Source organism: Oncorhynchus mykiss, chromosome 7, assembly GCF_013265735.2.
Source record: "Oncorhynchus mykiss isolate Arlee chromosome 7, USDA_OmykA_1.1, whole genome shotgun sequence".
Taxonomy (NCBI): domain Eukaryota; kingdom Metazoa; phylum Chordata; class Actinopteri; order Salmoniformes; family Salmonidae; genus Oncorhynchus; species Oncorhynchus mykiss.
In genome coordinates, this window is record NC_048571.1 from 59,929,884 (window position 1) to 59,948,710 (window position 18,827).

At 43.8% G+C, this 18,827-nt stretch overlaps 1 protein-coding gene and 1 long non-coding RNA gene across 2 annotated transcripts; both read left to right on the forward strand.

Annotated features, from left to right (window-relative positions):
• The first annotated feature begins 822 nt into the window (after positions 1-822).
• LOC110528131 (coiled-coil domain-containing protein 174) lies at positions 823-4,610 on the forward strand. The gene is made up of 11 exons (XM_021609952.2): positions 823-978; positions 1,319-1,420; positions 1,538-1,638; positions 1,773-1,831; positions 1,966-2,113; positions 2,233-2,328; positions 2,473-2,609; positions 2,796-2,890; positions 3,019-3,166; positions 3,312-3,461; positions 3,732-4,610. The coding sequence occupies exons 1-11, from the start codon at positions 937-939 to the stop codon at positions 4,391-4,393; spliced, it is 1,740 nt and encodes a 579-aa protein (XP_021465627.2). The 5' UTR covers positions 823-936; the 3' UTR covers positions 4,394-4,610.
• Positions 4,611-7,436: 2,826 nt separating this feature from the next.
• On the forward strand, positions 7,437-16,699 carry LOC110528132. Its single transcript, XR_002474200.2, has 3 exons — positions 7,437-7,644; positions 12,873-13,131; positions 15,983-16,699. It is a non-coding gene; the product is annotated as an uncharacterized LOC110528132 (long non-coding RNA).
• The last annotated feature ends 2,128 nt before the right edge of the window (positions 16,700-18,827 follow it).

Consider the following 18,827-nt stretch of genomic DNA (forward strand, 5'->3'; position numbering starts at 1 on the left):
GACAACAACCTCTCCCTCAACGTGATCAAGACAAAGGAGATGATTATGGATTACAGGAAAAAGAGGACCGAGCACACCCCCATTCTCATCGCCGGGGCTGCAGTGGAGCAGGTTGAGAGCTTCAAGTTCCTTGGTATCCACATCACCAGAAATTTAACATGGTCCAAGCACACCAAGACAGTCGTGAAGAGGGCACGACAAAACCTACTCTCCCTCAGGAGAAGGATTTGGCATGGGTACTATTTCCTGAGTCTGCAATAGACATATTCACTGTCCTATGTGCGGAAATATGCCAAGAACACATTATCTCAACATACCATTTGTTGTCAGCTATAATGGGCAGAATGTTGTGCATCATTGTAAGCATAGAAATAGTATATTTTTGGTTACAAGATCACATTAGTAAATGAACTATCTCTGATATACATGTGCCCCTCTATTACATAATCAACTGCATGTTCAAGAGCCTAAATCCATGATGTGATTAACCCAAAACAAATTAGACAACATTGAAAACATCTAGTGGTTAGGATTCGGGGCTGCCACAGCCGGAACATGCATTTGGGCTCCCGAGTGGCGCAGCGGTCCATGGTACTGCATCTCAGTCCTAGAGGCGTTATTACAGACCCTAGTTAGATTCTAGGACAATTGGCCCAGCGTTGTTAGGGTTTGGCTGGGGTATTCAGTCAATGTAAATAATATTTTTTTCTTAACTGACTTGCCTATTTAAATAAAGGTTAAATAAAAATAAAACATATATAAAAATATACACGCTAGGTTTCTTACTCCACACTAGTAGGTGGCAGTCTTGAGTCTTAGTTAGCTACATCCCCCAGAAATGATCACGTCACCCAAACAACACGCCTTCTTCGAAGTTGTGGATTGTTATTTCACTAGCTACCTGATTGTGAGCTAATATATCGAAATCTAACAACCATGGATAAAAAGAAAAAGCAATATGCCGTGACTGCTTCATCTGTGAGTTGTTCAGAATAAATCATATTTTTACATTGTCTCTAATGTTGCTTGTCATCAGTGTGTGAACCATAGCTCGCTAGTTAGTTAACGGTAGCTAGCGAGCTAGCCTAGTCAGCGCCCTAACGTAGGAAGCTAGGCTACTTTCTTCTGACATGTTAGTCAGCGGGCAAACTAACCATGTTATAGTCAAAGTAAATGTAAAAAACATAAAGCATTGTCTATTGTTGTCGAGGTTCATGGATATTCAAATGGTGACACGACTTATTGGGTTAACGTTAGTTGCTATCAGTTTAACCACTAAAATGGCGACCACACTGCTATGTTACACTCTCATCTGCAGCTGGTTGATCTCAAAGCTGAACTCTATAGGAAACAAGAGCAATTCAAACATGAAAAATTGGGGCAAGATGCTGGAACTAGTACCAAAGCCCCCAAAAGCAAGGTATGTATTGAACATTGTACAGGACAGAGACATGTAATGAACAGGTTACCACACATTTTGACCAGTATATCCTAACTTTGTCTCCATAACATCCATTGTGTTCTTTTCCCTGTGTAGAAACCTAATGTATGGAGCAAACAGAATGAGGGTGTTTCAGAGCGGGGACAGAAAGATGTGGAACTGGTGGCAGAGGAAGAGAACAACCTTGACAGGGCAAAGTGAGTACAACGTGATGTACTACACACTGACAACATGTTTACTGCACCATCACTGCCTTCTATTAGGTCTTTTTTTGTAATATAGCAAAAGTCTCTCATTGCTGCTTGTCTTCCATGTCTCTCTTTTCCCGCAGGCGCAAGCTAGAGGAGAAGGCAAAACTTTATGAGCAGATGACCAAAGGAGACTTTCTTGGTATAGTGTTATGTTTGTGATACTGTACAAGAAATGCTGTCATATTCTGTATGTAAAGTTGACATGTGAAGGCCCAGCAAATGCCCTTTGTCTTTCTCACAATGGAATTACTATCCTCTTTTCCAATGTGTCAGATGAGGAGACAGAGGGACTTTTTCTGGTGGATTTCACCCAGAAGATTATTGACAAGAAGAGAGAGAATCATGCCCAACGAGAGAGTGAGAGAGAGGATAGAGAGAGCTCCTCCCCCATCCCACCCCCTGAGAACCCAGGCGAGGAATGGTAATGTATCTACAGCACATGAAGCCCCAAACTACTGTATGTCAGAGTATTGGACTGTAGATGCCATTGAGTGGTTGAGGGTTAGGAGTTAAAGTAGCCGTTTACTGATTTCTACTCAGGGTGGACTATGTAGATGCTTTGGGACGATCTCGGAGATGCATGAAGAAAGACCTACCAGGGTTCAAGAAAATGGACAAAGACTTTCAGGGAAAAAGGTATATTTTATTCTGATCAAACCTGGAAATTAATGTAAGCTTATTTTTAGAAGAAGATGTTAGTACCAGTAGTGTTGTTCTGGTTATTCATTTTTAATATTTTTTGCCAATGTTTTTTACGTGTTCTTGCTTTTATGTACACAGACTTGACCCGGCTGAGAAGGACCTGCTGTCAGAGGACATGCGTAGAGAGCTGCAAAGGCAGGAGTGGGAGAGGGAGGAGGAGGAGGCCATGAACAGACCTGTGGGTCCAATCCACTATGAGAACATCAGGGAGCAAGGTGAGCAAGACACCTGTTACAAAGATACATTAGTGAACTCATCAAATCAAACGCGATTTACTGTACATTTTACAGCAAACCCAGAGAGGTGTGATCTCTGTGGATTATGGATTGACTTGTGCTCTTCTCCACTCTCTCTGATCTTTGGCCTCTTCCTTCTCCATCTCTCAACCTGCTATTTTTCAGAGGCCCGTGAGCTGGGTGTGGGCTACTTTGCATTCTCTCAGGACCAGGAGCAGCGCCGGAAACAGAGAGAGACCCTGGACATGCTCAGAGACCAGGTTAGTTGCTCTCAGCCTTCACAACCCCTGAGACTAGGACCTTACTTATATTATATATCAGTTCATTTAAATGACTGAGTTTGAAGCAGATTGTGAATGTTTTTTTTCTCTCCTTTTCTTTTTCATAGACAACAGACCAGCGCAGTAAGAGGGACCAGCTGAAGGAGAAGAGAAAGACTCTGCTGGATGCTCGGCTGGCCAAGGTGAGGCAGAGGAAGATGAAGAAGGCCAAGCTGGATGGAACTGAGGACGACCAGGGAGATGAACACAACCAAGGTTAGAGGAACCTCCCACAACAATAATGCATCAGGGACAATGATAACTGATCAAGCTAGATTGAATGGCTATGACTACTGCTCTGTATACTTTGGGCTTTAGTGAATGATATTGTAAGTGTTGTCGGTTGTATTACTTCTCTCAGAAGGGAAGGAGGACCTGATTGGGCCCCTACCCCCATCAGGTGGAGCACCTGAAGAGGCCCCTGCATTGAAGAAGGTGGTGGTGGAGATCCAGGAGAGGAGGGACACCAAGCCAGGAGTACCTCACGTCAGAGAGTGGGACAGGGGCAAAGGTAAACGCTACTCCTTGTTTGGGGCTGATATGATTGGCATGGGTCTTTTATAATTAATGGTAATCATTGATGAATCACTTCCACCACACTAACTCAACACGTATAACACGACAAATTTGAGCAGGAGTGATCTAGGTGTAACCGAGGCCTGTCATCTCTGGCAATTTCCTCCAGTGGGACACTGAAGACTGGTATGCCTCCTAGGGTCGGGGGTTAAGTCATTAACTAACTGTCTTTTCTTTCCAATATGACAACACATTCCTTTCCTAGTGGACTTTTTTGGCGAGTGGACGAGTCGGCGGCGGGATGAGAGGGAGTCGGAATTCGCCCCTCCCTCTGCGTACTTCAGCAATAATAAAAGACAGAGCTATGGGAAAGAGGCCAAACGTGAGAAGGACAAACCCAAAATGGCCTTCAAGTGGTCAGAGGGGCAGGGTGGAGGGCGCAAGGTGCCCCAGGCCAACCCCAAAAGTACTCCTGTATCCCAGACTCAGCCCATAAGTACTCCTATACCCCAGCCAAGTACCCCTGTACCCTCACAACCTCAACCCACACCATCCCCTGCTCAGCCCCAAAACACTGTCCATCTCCAAAATACACCTGCACCTCCAGAACCTCAGTGCCCCCCCCAACCCCCACCTCAGTACTCCCCCTCCCAACAGCCCCAACCCCAATATACACCACCACCTCCACCACCACAAACACACCCTCAGTTTGATTACCCATTTCAGCCCCAATTTGCACATCTACCCTTTCATCCCCAGTATCCCACTCCACCTCACCTCCAGTATGGAGCCCCACCTCACTACCCCCCTCAATACACCCCACAGTATCCCCCCCAGCCACAAACTCAGCCCCAGTGCCCCCCTCAGACCCAGCCCCCCTCCCAGAGCCTGGATGACATGCTGTCCTTCTACAAGAATTATTCTTGATCCTCACAGATATGTCTCACACAGGTGACACACACACCTGTATTAATCTACCCTAACACACAAACAATGTCAGTGTGTTAGACTATAATGACATTACCATGATCTTTGACCTCCGAGGGCACCAAAGAGAAGGAACCATTTGTGTAATTTGACCTTGGATCTGTAACCTGCTTTCCATATTTATGATCTGTTATTAAAGGATAGCATTTTCATTTGACATTGTGTTTTCTGATTTGCTATATTTGGGATTCAAGGCACTTGTCTATAGCTAAAGATGGTTGTTTAATGGATCGATGCATGACTGAATCAGTCCATAGTTCATTTTGTTTAGACTGGTGATCTTGTTAATGTTTGATGATTATGTGTTTTGAGTGACAGGACAATAGAGGCTCATCCATGAGGTAATAGCTGTTTTCTGGTTAGGTACAGGCATTGAGATGTCAAGGCTTGTCATTTATATTAAAGCATGTGCAGACCTGTGCTCAAAACTCAACCTATTTGCATTTAGGTGGATTCGGAAAGTATTCAGACCCCTTGACTTTTTCCACATTTTAATACATTACAACCTTTTAAAATGGACGAGAGAACATTTGTTAAATCAATCTACACACAATACGCCATAATGACAAAGTGAAAACAGGTTTTTAGAAGTTGTAGTTTATTAATTAAAAATTAAAAACAAATACCTTATTTACATAAGTATTCAGACCCTTTGCTATGAGAATTGAAATTGAGCTCCAGGTCATTCTTGAAATGTTTCTACAACTTGATTGGAGTCGAGCACAGATATGGGAAAGAGTACCAAAACATTTCTGCAGCATGGACACAGTGGCTACCATCATTCTTAAATGGAAGAAGTTTGGAAACACCAAGACTCTTCCTAGAGTTGGCCGCCCAGCCAAACTGAGCATTCGGGAGAAGGGCCTTGGGCAGAGAGGTGACCAAGAACCTGATGGTCACTTTGACAGAGTTCCTCTGTGGAGATGGGAGAACCTTCCAGAAGGACAACTGTCTCTGCAGCACTCCACCAATCAAGCATTTATGGTAGAGTGGCCAGACGGAAGCCACTCCTCAGTAAAAGGCACATTACAGCCCGCTTGGAGTTTGCCAAAAGGCACCTAAAGGACTCAGACCATAAGAAACAAGATTCTCTTGTCTGATGAAACCAAGATTGAACTCTTTGGCCTGAATGCCAACCGTCACAGGAAACCTGTCACCATCCCTACAGTGAAGCATGGTGGTGGAGGCATCATGCTGTGGCAATGTTTTTCAGCAGACTGGTCTGGATTGAGGGAAAGATGAACGGAGCGAACTATAGAGAGATCCTTGATGAAAACCTGCTCCAAAATGTTTTCTGAATGCTTTCCTAATGCACTCTATATAATTGATAATGTTTGGGGATGGATGTAGTTTTAAGTGAGGAAGGATTCACTGACATTACTGCAGAAGGAGCCTCTAGATGGTGCTGTGTCCATTTACTTTTTGTGAGCCACCAGACTCAGAGCAGGGGTGTGTTCAGATTGTGTAACATTGCAATGTTTTGAATGTTTTTCAATCCAGCAAAGTATACTCTGGCCTGAACTGTTCTGGTCCATTTCATGGGCTTGACAGGGAGGTATATGCGTTTGTCCCATCAAGAAGGCAGGTCATGGAAATGACACTGATCTGGGAAAATCTTTCGCTTCTTCAAACGGAATGGTAACTTTAATAATTCTGATTAATCATTGGATTTTATTAAAGATGTATTTATGCCATGTGAGTGTATTATATAACACAAGAAGACAATAATTTAAACTTTACTGAGGCACATGTTAAATAGCATTTCTGTTTTGGAGCACTCATTACATGTTTAAACCATTTTGAATCCACCTCTGAAGTAGCTCAGGTAAAGTCACCACTGTTTTGCGAATGATGTTTTATCACCTTTTTATATATTTTTTTCTTGCCACTAAAAGGCATAGTATCTTACTATGTATCTTATCACTAACAGGCACTAATACAATATTCCACTGAACAATAATATAAATGCAACAATTTCTACAATTCTACTGAGTTACAGTTCATATAAGGATATCAGTCAATTGAAATAAATTCATTAGGCCCTAATCTATGGATTTCACATGATGGCAGCCAATTAGTTTTTCTCCACAAAGGGATTCATTACAGAGATAACTCCCCCCCCCCCCCCAGGCCAAAGGAGAGCAAGAGAGGGACCTCCTTACTGTGGTGTCTGGTCGCACCAGGGGTGTGGGGGGGAAGGTGGGCAGGGTGGCGGAGGAGATACCCAGAACCCCCACAGAGGTTATTAAAAAGCTCCATGATCTGAGACTGAGCATCTCATGGATGGATGAATGGGTGGGAGGCTTCCCACACCTGGGCTTCTCATGGATGGATGAATGGGTGGGAGGCTTCCCACACCTGGGCTTCTCATGGATGGATGAATGGGTGGGAGGCTTCCCACACCTGGGCTTCTCATGGATGGATGAATGGGTGGGAGGCTTCCCACACCTGGGCTTCTCATGGATGGATGAATGGGTGGTAGGCTTCCCACACCTGGGCTTCTCCTGGATGGATGAATGGGTGGGAGGCTTCCAACACCTGGGCTTCTCATGGATGGATGAAGGGGTGGGAGGCTTCCCACACCTGGGCTTCTCATGGATGGATGAATGGGTGGGAGGCTTCCCACACCTGGGCTGCCTGCCACTTTGAACCCAGCAGGAGGTGGCACTGCCTAGATAAGAAAGCCCATACAGGTAGCAACATTCTGTATTGCTCATATTTCTGTAAAGTACTGTACAGTAATTGACTGTTTTTGTCCATGTATCAATGGCTGGTCAGGCGCAGTGTCTACTGTTTGTTCTTCTGGCTGGGGAAGAGTAACAGCATAGCTTCTATCCCTCTCCTCGCCCCTACCTGGGCTCAAACCAGGGACCCTCTGCACACATCAACAACTGCCTCCCACGAAGCATCGTTACCCATCGCTCTACAAAAGCCACGGCCCTTGCAGGGCAAGGGGAACAACTTCTTCAAGGTCTCAGAGCGAGTGACGTCACCGATTGAAACGCTATTCGCGCGCACCACTGCGAACTAGCTAGCCATTTCACATCGGTTACAGAAGCACCTGGTGTTTGTCTGCATTGCGGCTAGCAGAGTGGAGAGCTGTATCGCAATGGTGACCACTACTCACCTTGTTGCCCTGCTGCACTGGATCCTTACAGCCAATTTGTCACTTGAAGAGCCAAGCACAGCAGGTTAGGGGGTACTGTGGGGAGGAAGGAGCACTCAACATTTGGTAGATGGCTAGTTACTAGGCTACTTCTGCCATATAATTAGGAATTAGACTATTCGAATTGACATGGACCTTCTTAAGATGGGATAAAGATCAGTCATTTTGTTCAGGGAGTTGGTTTTCCAGTGCTGTGATAAGATAATGTGTAAGATACTGAATTTGAAGAATTTATTTGAACTGTATGTTTGTTAGCTAGCTAGCCAGTCAGTTTTAAAGGAATGATTCCTTTAATGTTTCAAATGAATTGCCAATATGCCAACATTCCATTCAAACAATGCAGTGAATCTACAGCCATACACTGGCGGAAATCTGTTAATGATAAAACCTAGACAAGTTGTAAATGAAACAAGTACATATATTTTAGAGGCTATTTATACAGAAAATTGGAATAAAACCTGTATAAACTGTTTTTATAATTATATTACTATTTTAGGTTGACAATTCTAAGTCTATTGCAAATTTTTGGGATATATCACATGCCGAAAGTGAAATCAGGATTATGTCTCTACTGCCATTCATTCCAATTAGACTGGTTTGGATTTCTACCTGACCAATATGGCTTCCATTTTCACCCCATTGTGGAACTTTAAGGGTTCATGACATAGCTCCTCCAGTAATTTAATAGGATCTCTTTTAATTAGGCCTCCGAAAAGTTTTGTCTTAAAGGTATACTTAAAGCTGCAATACATAACATTTTGGGCAACCCAACCAACTCCACATAGAAATGTGAGTTATAGATCTGTCATTCTCATTGAAGCAAGTCTAAGAAGCAGTAGAGCTGTTCTATGTTCACTGTTTCTATGCTTCTCACTCAAGTTTCATTCTTGCTTACTTTCGGTTTTGTACACCAGCTTCAAACAGTTGACACTACAATGTTTTTTGTTATGGAAAATATATTTTACAGCGGTTTAGATGGTACAATGATTGTCTACACTATACTTGCTTGTTTTGTCACATAAACTGAAATTAGGTGAACTATTAGAATTTTAGCAACCAAGAAATGATGGAGTGATTTCTGCCGACAACTCAAAAGGTCTTATTGGTTTCAAGCATGACAACCATTCACGAAACCAGCTATTCTGTTGATGTTTGATGTTATACCGTATTAGAAACGTATTTTGTATGAGAATTTATATTTAAGCAAAAAGGCACGAGGGGTTGTGGTATATGGCAAATATACAGTTGAAATCAGAAGTTTACATATAACATAGCCAAATACATTTAAACTCAGTTTTTCACAATTCCTGATATTTAATCCTAGTAAACATTCCCTGTCTTACGTCAGTTTGCGACCAAGCTTTAACTTCCTGATTGATGTCTTGAGATGTTGCTTCAATATAACCACCTTATTTTCCCACCTCATGATGCCATCTATTTTGGGAAGTGCACCAGTCCCTCCTGCAGCAAAGCACCCCCACAACATGATGCTGCCACCCCCGTGCTTCACAGTTGGGATGGTGTTCTTCGGCTTGCAAGCCTCCCCCTTTTCCTCCAAACATAACGATGGTCGTTATGGCCAAACAGTTCTATTTTTGTTTCATCAGACCAGAGGACATTTCTCCAAAAAGTATGATCTTTGTCCTCCAAACTAGATAAATCTGTTGAGTTATCTACAAACAGGAGCGCGCAATTTGATAACATGCAGGCAGTTTTGTTGAACGTTACTGAGAGTAACATGGTTCTATTCAAAATTCTGCAGACCAAAGACAATCAAGTGATGAACACAATGACTAAGTTAGATGACAAATCAGCAGAACTCATTGAAGTCACTGACCAAATGAATGATGAGAGAACTCGGGGGATGAAGATGGAAATCTTGATTTCTAAGCAAGCGGAAGAAATCTCCTCACTGAATCTCTCGCTCCGTACTCAAGACCTCTATCTGCAAACCATGGCAGATAAGTTTGAGACCGAAACGAGCAAGTGCGACACTCACGCGCTCAAGTGGACTCTGCAATGCAGCAGAATACCACCCGTAGGTACCATCTGGAGGAAGTCCAGAATGGTCATGGTCTACAGCGTGACTATCCACCAAGCAACCGGATCCCGGTACTCAAAGGAGTGAAGACGATAGGTTTCAGACATTGCCTCCACCATGTGTCCCTTAGTCTTCTCCTCTCAGCCATTCGGCACTGAGTAATATGGCGCCTCTTGGCAAATAAAGCCAAAGCTTGGCTTCTCCTCTTGGCCTTTCGGCCCCACTTTCCCCACAGGATGAAGCCAACCCTCTCCACCCGCTTGATGCGGAATACGTTGACAAACTCGTCAAGAATTTCCCCACCTTTGACCCCGTTCCAGGTCAGCCAAACGATACTGAGACGTTCCTAGCTGACATAGAGGACACATTGGATGGCTACCTGAACGCTACGGGTTCTGACAGGGTTTACCTGTTGAAGCGAACGTCGAATAGACACGTGACAAGGTTCATTCGCCTACAGCAACACGTGCTAAATGACTACGCTAAACTTTCCACAGCTTTGAAATTAGAATTCAGTGGTTCTGCGACTTGCAAACACGATACCTCACTGGCTAACATGGTCAAACAAGCTCGGAACGAACACCCACAAGCGTACTAACGGAGCGTTCAGCTTACTTTGGCCTACTCACTGAAACAGGCATGGAAGACCTGTTACCATTTAAACAAATGTTCCTGTCGAACATGTTTCCTACCTTCATTACCTACTTGGGCCCTGCCGCCTACATTGTCTTGCCTATCTTACAACTCAGATCAAGAAACAAGCCCACTGGCTTTGTCTATAGACTCTGATACAAAGGTTGTGAAGAAAAAGGTCAAACGCTTCGTTAAATCCAAGCCCACTCAAAATCTGAAAAGTCGATCTGCTTCCACCTTGAACAGAATTGACACATCACGTCGTTGCGAACGACCACTCCACTTTGTGGAGAATATGTCCACTAAACACGAAGCGAAACGCCCATACCTGGAAATAGTCCTGGAGGGCTGTGTATGTTACCAGCCTCGAAACTGTACCCCTGCTACTTGGAGCAGACTTGTTGGATCGGTTACTCAGGTATGGTCACAGGCTACAGTGCCTTCTCCACCGACCACGCTGTCTTCCCCTAACGCTAGCTGCAACGCAGTCATTCACGAGGGGTATCTGTCGAAAGCACCCGTTAGGAAAAAGACGTTTAGAAACCTCTTGGGGCAGAATCCGATCCAAGGCGATATTGCGATATCTCGACACATTCCATCAGCCAATCTGATTGACCATTCTTGTCATGATTTCAAGCCAGCTGTCTCTGTGAATGAGCAACTTCCCTCCTCCTTGCAGTTGTGCAATACGGTAGTTGAGATGAACTTCTCTTGCCCTTCGGACACTTCCGCAAACACTGCGGCCGTCTCCGCAAGAAAAACATCGATGCGCAGAGTATACTCTGCTTCCGATGACACACCTTCCGCTTTGTGGGGGACGGTCAACCCTGACAATGACACTAATGCCGTCAGTCCAGCAACTGACCCGATGACTCCCATTGGTGAAACACTTTGCGATATCACAGACCGATATCCTCCTCTCAGTTTGCAGGTACGGAAGAGGTTGCCACACGCGGACGCAGTGGGGACTTGACAGACCTCGACAGCCACTGAGGGTGTTGAAGCACAAACACCAGGAGATTTGGTTGAAAGGTTACAGCCATTCTCATAATAATGCGGCCACTGACAACTCGTACATAGGGTCCGAACCTTTCATTTGCACCTCGGATACCAACACCACATGCTGGTGGGGGGATCCCGAGACACAAAGGGGGGGAATAGTAGCTCAGACCCATGATGAGCCTTATCGAGGCCGGTGGGGGGGTCGAGACTACGGACAACACCGTACGAGGCCGCCAGAGCATGAATCAAATCTAGTTGTAAACTCCCCTTTGAGAACAGCGACGAGCAGACAGGCCCCTTGCCATGGATTATATTAGAACACGTCTAAGATAGTACTGAGGTGTACCACACTGGTCGTAAAGGAAGTCCAGTGGACTTGTCCACCTCCAAAACAAATATCAACAATAATTATTCCTTGCCATGTGTAGTAGTCACTACAAGACAACTAGTAAAATGCTCTAATCATTTATTCCTGTAGGATAACATTTCAGAATAAATCGGTTGGACAACTGGACCCATTGAGTACCAGTACCAATACCACAGTCAGTCCAGGAAAACTCAGTAAGAGGATTAGTAACCTCACAAGTTAAATTGCTATTGATAATAGCGACATAGGAGTCACTCAGAGTGCAACATGGGGAAGGGAATCTCCATTGCACTCTTCCAATGGTTACAGACACCACTAATAAATAGAACCCTCCATTCAGGAGAAAAGTTATTAGAAGTCATTAACCACGATCACACCACGTACGACTGGTCTAATACTTAGAGTACTTCCATCATGAGGTTAGCTCCTCCGTGGATAACATAGCTATGAAGTATACTTCTTCATACCTACCGCCACTACAATAGTGGAAGACAGTGACTGGTAGTAAAACCACTACAGACTCCCTCAACACCAATTCTGACTGACCTCCAGGCATTGACCTGAAAATTACCTGACTACGTCAGACTCATTCTGAACAAGTTGTAATCTGCCAGGATACTGGGTTTTCTTCCCTTGACATGTGTGCTTGTGTAAGCATGAACTCACATGCACAACGGAACATCCAATTAGGATTTATGCTAGGATCACTTAAGGGTCCGAGCAAAATACCAGCCTTAGTAAAGTTGAACATTTATTTTGAGGCCTTTAACTCTACAGCTACAGTACTCACCAGTTTTCTTCCCAGAAGTCCATAGGTCATCCCTGTAGACTGCCCAAAACTAGTGCCTTACAGCTGTAGACTTATCATATAGTTATCAATTTAGGATAGTACCCTAAGCAACACCCCACAAATTAGGAAAGCCCTAGATATGACATTAGACAATGCCATGATAGGGTCATTTTGTCAAGACCATGGACGTAGATAGAATACAGTCCAATTAGATGATTAAGGGGGCATAACTATATTTTGTTTTGTTTATGCTTTCATTCATTTTGTTTCATTTTCTTCGGCACGTAGAAAGTGATAGAGCCATAAACAACTTCCCCATACAACCATCAGTTAGTGCCACAACGCCGCTCATTTGGGAGGAAATGTAATGATATATTTCGTGTGTGTGCGTTGTTAACATCTGCCTAAATTACTGCCCAGATCTTCCAGTCTGGATGACCAGACGACGGGTCCGGAACAGCAATCCCAATCTAGACATCCGCTGCCGAGCCATGGAGCGGACTTCATCATTTGCAGACACCCTACCCCCGGGTCGACCACCAGAGGGGGGACTGCAACAGTGATCACCAACTGGATATCTGCTGCCCAGCCATGGAATGGACTTCATTCGCAGAAACCCTACCCGGGTCGATCACCAGATGGGGACCACAACAATGGTCCACAACAAGGACAACCCAAGGTAATTTTTATGTTGGTTTGCAACATGCAGGTTAATCGCAAGATTGAACCCAACATGGGGGGACTGTCATGACGTTGGCCTGGGGGTAGGTTTATGACAGTCATAAATACCTCTTCCCCCCTTTGTCCTTTCTCTACCCTACTGATGTGAAATTTGAAAACCCCTTGGTTAACATAGAGATTCTGGGAACATCAGAAGGTGGGGGGAAAGGAACTATATTCTGGTAAACTGACCAATTGAACATATGCGGTGGTACTTAATGAATATGATGTCAGTTCGGTTGTCATCTGAGACATTCTCATCAATGATAAGATTACATAAACTCTACAGTGGAAAGTCTGCACATTGTAGTTATCGGATTCACATGGAATTGTTGTTCAATTTAAATGTTTGAATATAAAATGATTGATGAAGAGATTAAATGTAATTTCAGCTTCCAAATGTGAGATTTGGGTTTTCATAAGGTTAGGGCTCTGCTCAATCAGTGGCCCACCCCTGTGAAGGGAAATGGGTTATAAAACTTTTCAAACACGCCCTCCTCTCCCTTCCTATATAAAGCCTTGACGACAATATAACCTCCTGTTCCAAGTACGTGAGGTCTGCAGCCTCTGTGTTAAAAGGACTAACATGTCAACTACAGAACTAAGCCAACCTCAGCGTGAGCTTTGGTTGTGAATGGTATGAACTTTGAACTCTTATTCACTACAGAAGTGATACCTAGCCGTTGAGTTAGCAACAGCAGCTGCAAACGCAGGCTAGAAAAGAACAGACAGAGTATCCCGTCTATCACACAACGACGTTACTACAACGTATTCAATTGACCACCAGAGACATTCTTCAAAGGACAAGGGACTCGGTTTGGCAACACGGCCATCCATCTACCAACAACCTACCGAAGCGCAGCTCAGAGTAAATGTTTATTGCATTTCCCTTTTCCAAATGGCCGGTAATTTAGAATGCATAAAATACTGTATTTACGACAGTGAACAGCTTCTCCCTTTGTCTCTCAGTCTTCCTGCACTTTCACTCAAACCCAGCCCCTTTTCTTTTGTGTAACCAGCTGTCATATCTGTTCCGCCCGCTAGGGATGTTTTCCTTTATGACGTAATTTGCAATCAATGTATGATTCATTCTTTATATATGTAATTCTGTGTGATTAGTTAGGTATTTAGTAAATAAATAATTAAACCCAATTGCTGATTCAACTTATTAGCCAGGGTTTGTGAAGATAACCAAGAGTTTACAACTTTCAGATGAGACTGAATTAAGGTGACGATTAACATTGACTTCTATTGGTGTAAAATATTACTAGGTCTTTAAGAGTTTATTCGGAAGATAACAGCTCTATAAATATTATTTTGTGGGGCCCCGACTCTCTAGTTAATTACATTTACATGATTAGCTCAATCAAGTAATATTAATTACGGAGAAAGGATTGTATAGAATAGCATGTCATATCACTTAACCCGGCATAGCCAAAGACACGACAACAGGACGGGACAAGACAAACAAAAACAGACATCCGACTGCTACGCCATCTTGGAATAATGACGCTGCAGAGCCATGATGTAGTAATCAACTATGCAAAGGGCTTTGGCGGTGTGTCACCGCTGTGGTGACTGTGAAACCAACTTCACACCACCCCCGCATGACGTAGCTCCGCCATTGCCTTTGAACCATCACTACTTCGAGGAGAACGTGTCTTGGCATGCCGATGGCATTTGTGGTTGGTTGTTCTTACCCGCCATCTAGACCACTTGCAAGCTGGTGTGGGATTGGTATGGCAGAATGTCATTCCATGCAAACCGCTTCAATTTCAGCTACGCAACAAGACCAGCCAGTTCGCAGAAGTGGCGGGCATGCTTATCACACTGCAAACGGCTGTGAAACACGACTTGTCTGAACTGGTAATTGGCACCGACTCAGACTACGCCAGACTCACCTTCTTATGCCACTTACCGTTTTGGAAAAAAAAGCACGACTACTTCAAGTGGCAAAGAAGTGAAAAACAAGGAGCACATTCTAGCTTGTGATGACCTCATGACCAAACACGACATACAGGTGTATTGGAAGAAAGGGACACTCCAAATCACCTGGTAGTGACAAACTTGGCAACGACCATGCATGGTGAAATATGGTGCAAAAATATGGACAGCAACAGAGGAAATCCCTTTTTGACAGCTGTAATAACCGAACTGTGGCGGCTGCTGGGAGTCAAAGCTAAACTCCACATCGCATACCACCCTCGTAGCTCTGGCAAGGTAGAAAGGAGCAACCAAACAATTGTCAGAATCCTGAGGAAATATGTGGCAGCCAACCACAAAGATTGGGACCTCAAACTCCCATGGGTACTGATGGCGATCAGAGCCACACACAACAGGTCTACGGGAATAACACCCTCCGAGATGATGACAGGCCGGCAAATGACACATCCACTGCATCTCCTGTACCAACCGGGAGAAGTTGTCGCAGCCACCACTCATCAATACATGACATACTTGCGAACCCACCTCCAGACTACCTTTGCGTACGCTCAAGGAAAGATGGAAAGAGGTACAGAAGGTGACAAGACCTATTACAACAAAAAGGCCTCACACCAGGTGTTCGAGGTCAGGGATAAGGTTGGTACTACATATACAACAAAGTAGGTGATCAGTACGTTGCACCTAACATATTTTCTTCTCTTCCCAGCTACAAGATATTAAACATTAGTTGTCATTGTTGATATTGTCCTGCGCTGTGCTGTTCAAAATAGGAAAATCAGAAACATTTGTTGTGTCGAGACATTTTTGTTTACAAAAGCAAATAACTGAAATAATCAAACAATATCTCTGATTATGTGTTTCTGTAGGATGGAGTTCCTCTGGCTGATCCTGACACTCTGCGCCCTGGTCAAAACCAACCCAGCAGATGTAATCACGAGCGGACCCCCTAAGGGAATCGTTCTCCGCTATGATCCAGGACTCCTTATACTGTAACTAACTGCATAGTACGCATGCCGAGGGTGTACGTCCGCCTAGATTCAGAGAACGTGTACCTCCAACACATTCCACCTGTGGCGCACTATTTGCCCTTGGTACCACTACTGTCAATGCAGTCAACCACAGTCAAGATAAATGTTAGGAAGATTACTGAAGAGATGTCACTTATCCAGCAACAGCTGAAACCACAGGCACTCAGGTTGCAACATGTGGGAAAGTCTCTTCAGGACACTATTCTGGTGGTAAACACACGCTACTCTCCTGTAGGAAAGCTAGTAGAGGTATTTTGTGTAACACGTGTCATATTGTGTTGGCCCGCTAGGGACCTGTTTCATTGTACTAAGTTCTAATCAGTGGCCTAAACTGTGTGTTTGTGTATCTTATGTTATCATTTAGCTTGTTAGTAAATAAATAATCAACTGGTGTGGTACGGAATAATTTAGTGAGACTTGGGTTTGTGCAGATTCCCAAATTATGCGACGTTCAGGATGAGACTGTAGAGGAAATTAATTAATTAGCAACTGCTGTAAAATCGATATTCTGATATTGAGTTCATTTGGGAAACGGAAATTCAATAAAAAACAACTTTTCCCATGGTGCCCCAGGTACTGAGTTAATGATTACCTGATTATCTTAATCACGTAATTATAAACAGTTAATCATTCGTTGAGCAACAGTCGTCACATTAATCAATACAACATTACGACAGGCTGTTTTTCATGGTTCGAGCTAGGCCCCTTAATTCCAGTAAACTAAGTGACCTATGACATTCTAGACGATTCTGTGCTTCCAACTTTGTGGCAACAGTTTGGAAAAGGCACTCTCTTGTTTCAGCATGACAATGCCCATGTGTACAAAGCGAGGTCTATACAGAAATGTTCTGTCAAGGTAGGTGTGGAAGAACTTGACTGGCTTGCACAGAGCCCTGACCTCAACCCCATCGAACACCTTTGGGATGAATTGGAACGCCGACTGCGAGCCAGGCCTAATCGCCCAACATCAGTGCCCAACCGCACTAATGCTCTTGTGGCTGAATAGAAGCAAGTCCTCGCAGCAATGTTCCAAAATGTAGTGGATAGCCTTCCCAGAAGAATGGGGGCTGTTATAGCAGTAAAGGGGTGACCAACTCCATATTAATGCCCATAATTTTGGAATGAGAAGGTCGACGAGTGGGTGTCTGCATACCTTTGGCCATGTTGTGTACCACAGCTTTCAACCAATCAGCATTCAGGTCTCGAACGACCCAGTGTTTCTGACGTACAAGACTGACATCATGGCTGCCGCTGCTAAAGATTGACCTGAGGACATTGACCTCCAGCCATTAGTGAAACATGTAGTTTCTAGGCTGACTCATAATCACCCTTTAACAGATGTATCACCCTTTAACGTGTTCTAGAACTCTTGATTGTGAACAACATGTCCCTGTAGTGTTGAGCCTCCAGGGAAACTGTCTTTGCCTTTTCTTTATTTGCCTTTTCTTTATTCACAACAGTTCAGTAATTTAATATTTTCCTATGAATCTTTCTGGCAGGTTAGGAGCAGTGTCGATTATATCTTCCTAGAGCCTAGGGGAAGATCATGGTGCTCCGCATGCACCAGGCCACAGGCTCTTAAGACAGTTCAAAAGCTTCCTTTCTGATAGTACACGGCAGGAACACATGGTGAGAGTGAAACCACATGTCTTCATCATGGGGTTTGGACTGTTGGGGGTATCAATAGGGTGATATCAGTTATACCTGACACCATTCACCAATTTGCCTCCTAGATTTTATGCTACTTGACTTTTCTAAGAACTAATTTGTCTTTCAGGTCTATATCTTTATGGAGGTCACAACTGGATGTGTACACCGCTGCACCTCTGCAGATGGTCTCAGCCACAAGCCTGTTAGACACAAGGCCATCCCACTGGCCTTCATCAGTGTTGCCATTTTCTATGGCTTATGGGCATTTGATGCCTTTGGATGATAGGCCTAGTGGTTGAAAATAAACTATAAATACTATAAATAAGTACTATTTGCTGCTAAATGCCAGAAGTATTGTATTTGCATGAGAGACCTTGTTCAAGTGGGATTACTGTCAACCATTTCACATTTGTCACAAAGGGTAATCCAGTCATCACACAAAAGAATGTCACTCGAGGTAAGTTGTTAGTTAGTTATGTACAATCGGCTCAAATGCAACATATCCCCTCAACTACTCTTAAAATGATCATATATAAGCAACAAATGTCCAGATGAACTATAGTTGATTCGTTTTATACAGTAGTGCATCTCCAGATGCTCAAAACGAACAATGCATTCAGATATACAAACTACTTTACACCTAGAAAAGGTGTCACCAGCTTCAATGGATTGATTTCAAGTTGAGTCATTTTTCAATGTAATAGCAGCTATTTAAAAGTGTGTATTCACTTTCATTTAATACATTATCAGGCCTTGGAAGTTTCCACTGCTGGATAAGCAGCCATTGTGTGTGTTTCCATCAGACAAGCCTTGATGTTAGCCTTGTGTGACTTTGATCAGTTGACAGGGCTGCCTAGTTGCTCATTGATGTCTGGTTCTGCTTTATGATATACAACAAATCCCATTTAACGGGACAGTCAGTACAAAAGCTGCTTTCCTTGCTGTCACTCCAGTGCCATAGAACGTTTTCGGGGGAATCCTGAACAGAACTGTATCAGAACTCTCAAAGTTTGGTCATAAAGAGTCATTGTTG

What these genes read in the sequence shown, in the direction of transcription:
- LOC110528131 (XM_021609952.2), top strand. Translation starts at nt 937, where the DNA reads ATGGATAAAAAGAAAAAGCAATATGCCGTGACTGCTTCATCT. An exon ending in ATGCCGTGACTGCTTCATCT is followed by an intron (nt 979 to 1,318) that starts GTGAGTTGTTCA and finishes TCTCATCTGCAG; the next exon opens with CTGGTTGATCTCAAAGCTGA. An exon ending in AGAGTGGGACAGGGGCAAAG is followed by an intron (nt 3,462 to 3,731) that starts GTAAACGCTACT and finishes TTCCTTTCCTAG; the next exon opens with TGGACTTTTTTGGCGAGTGG.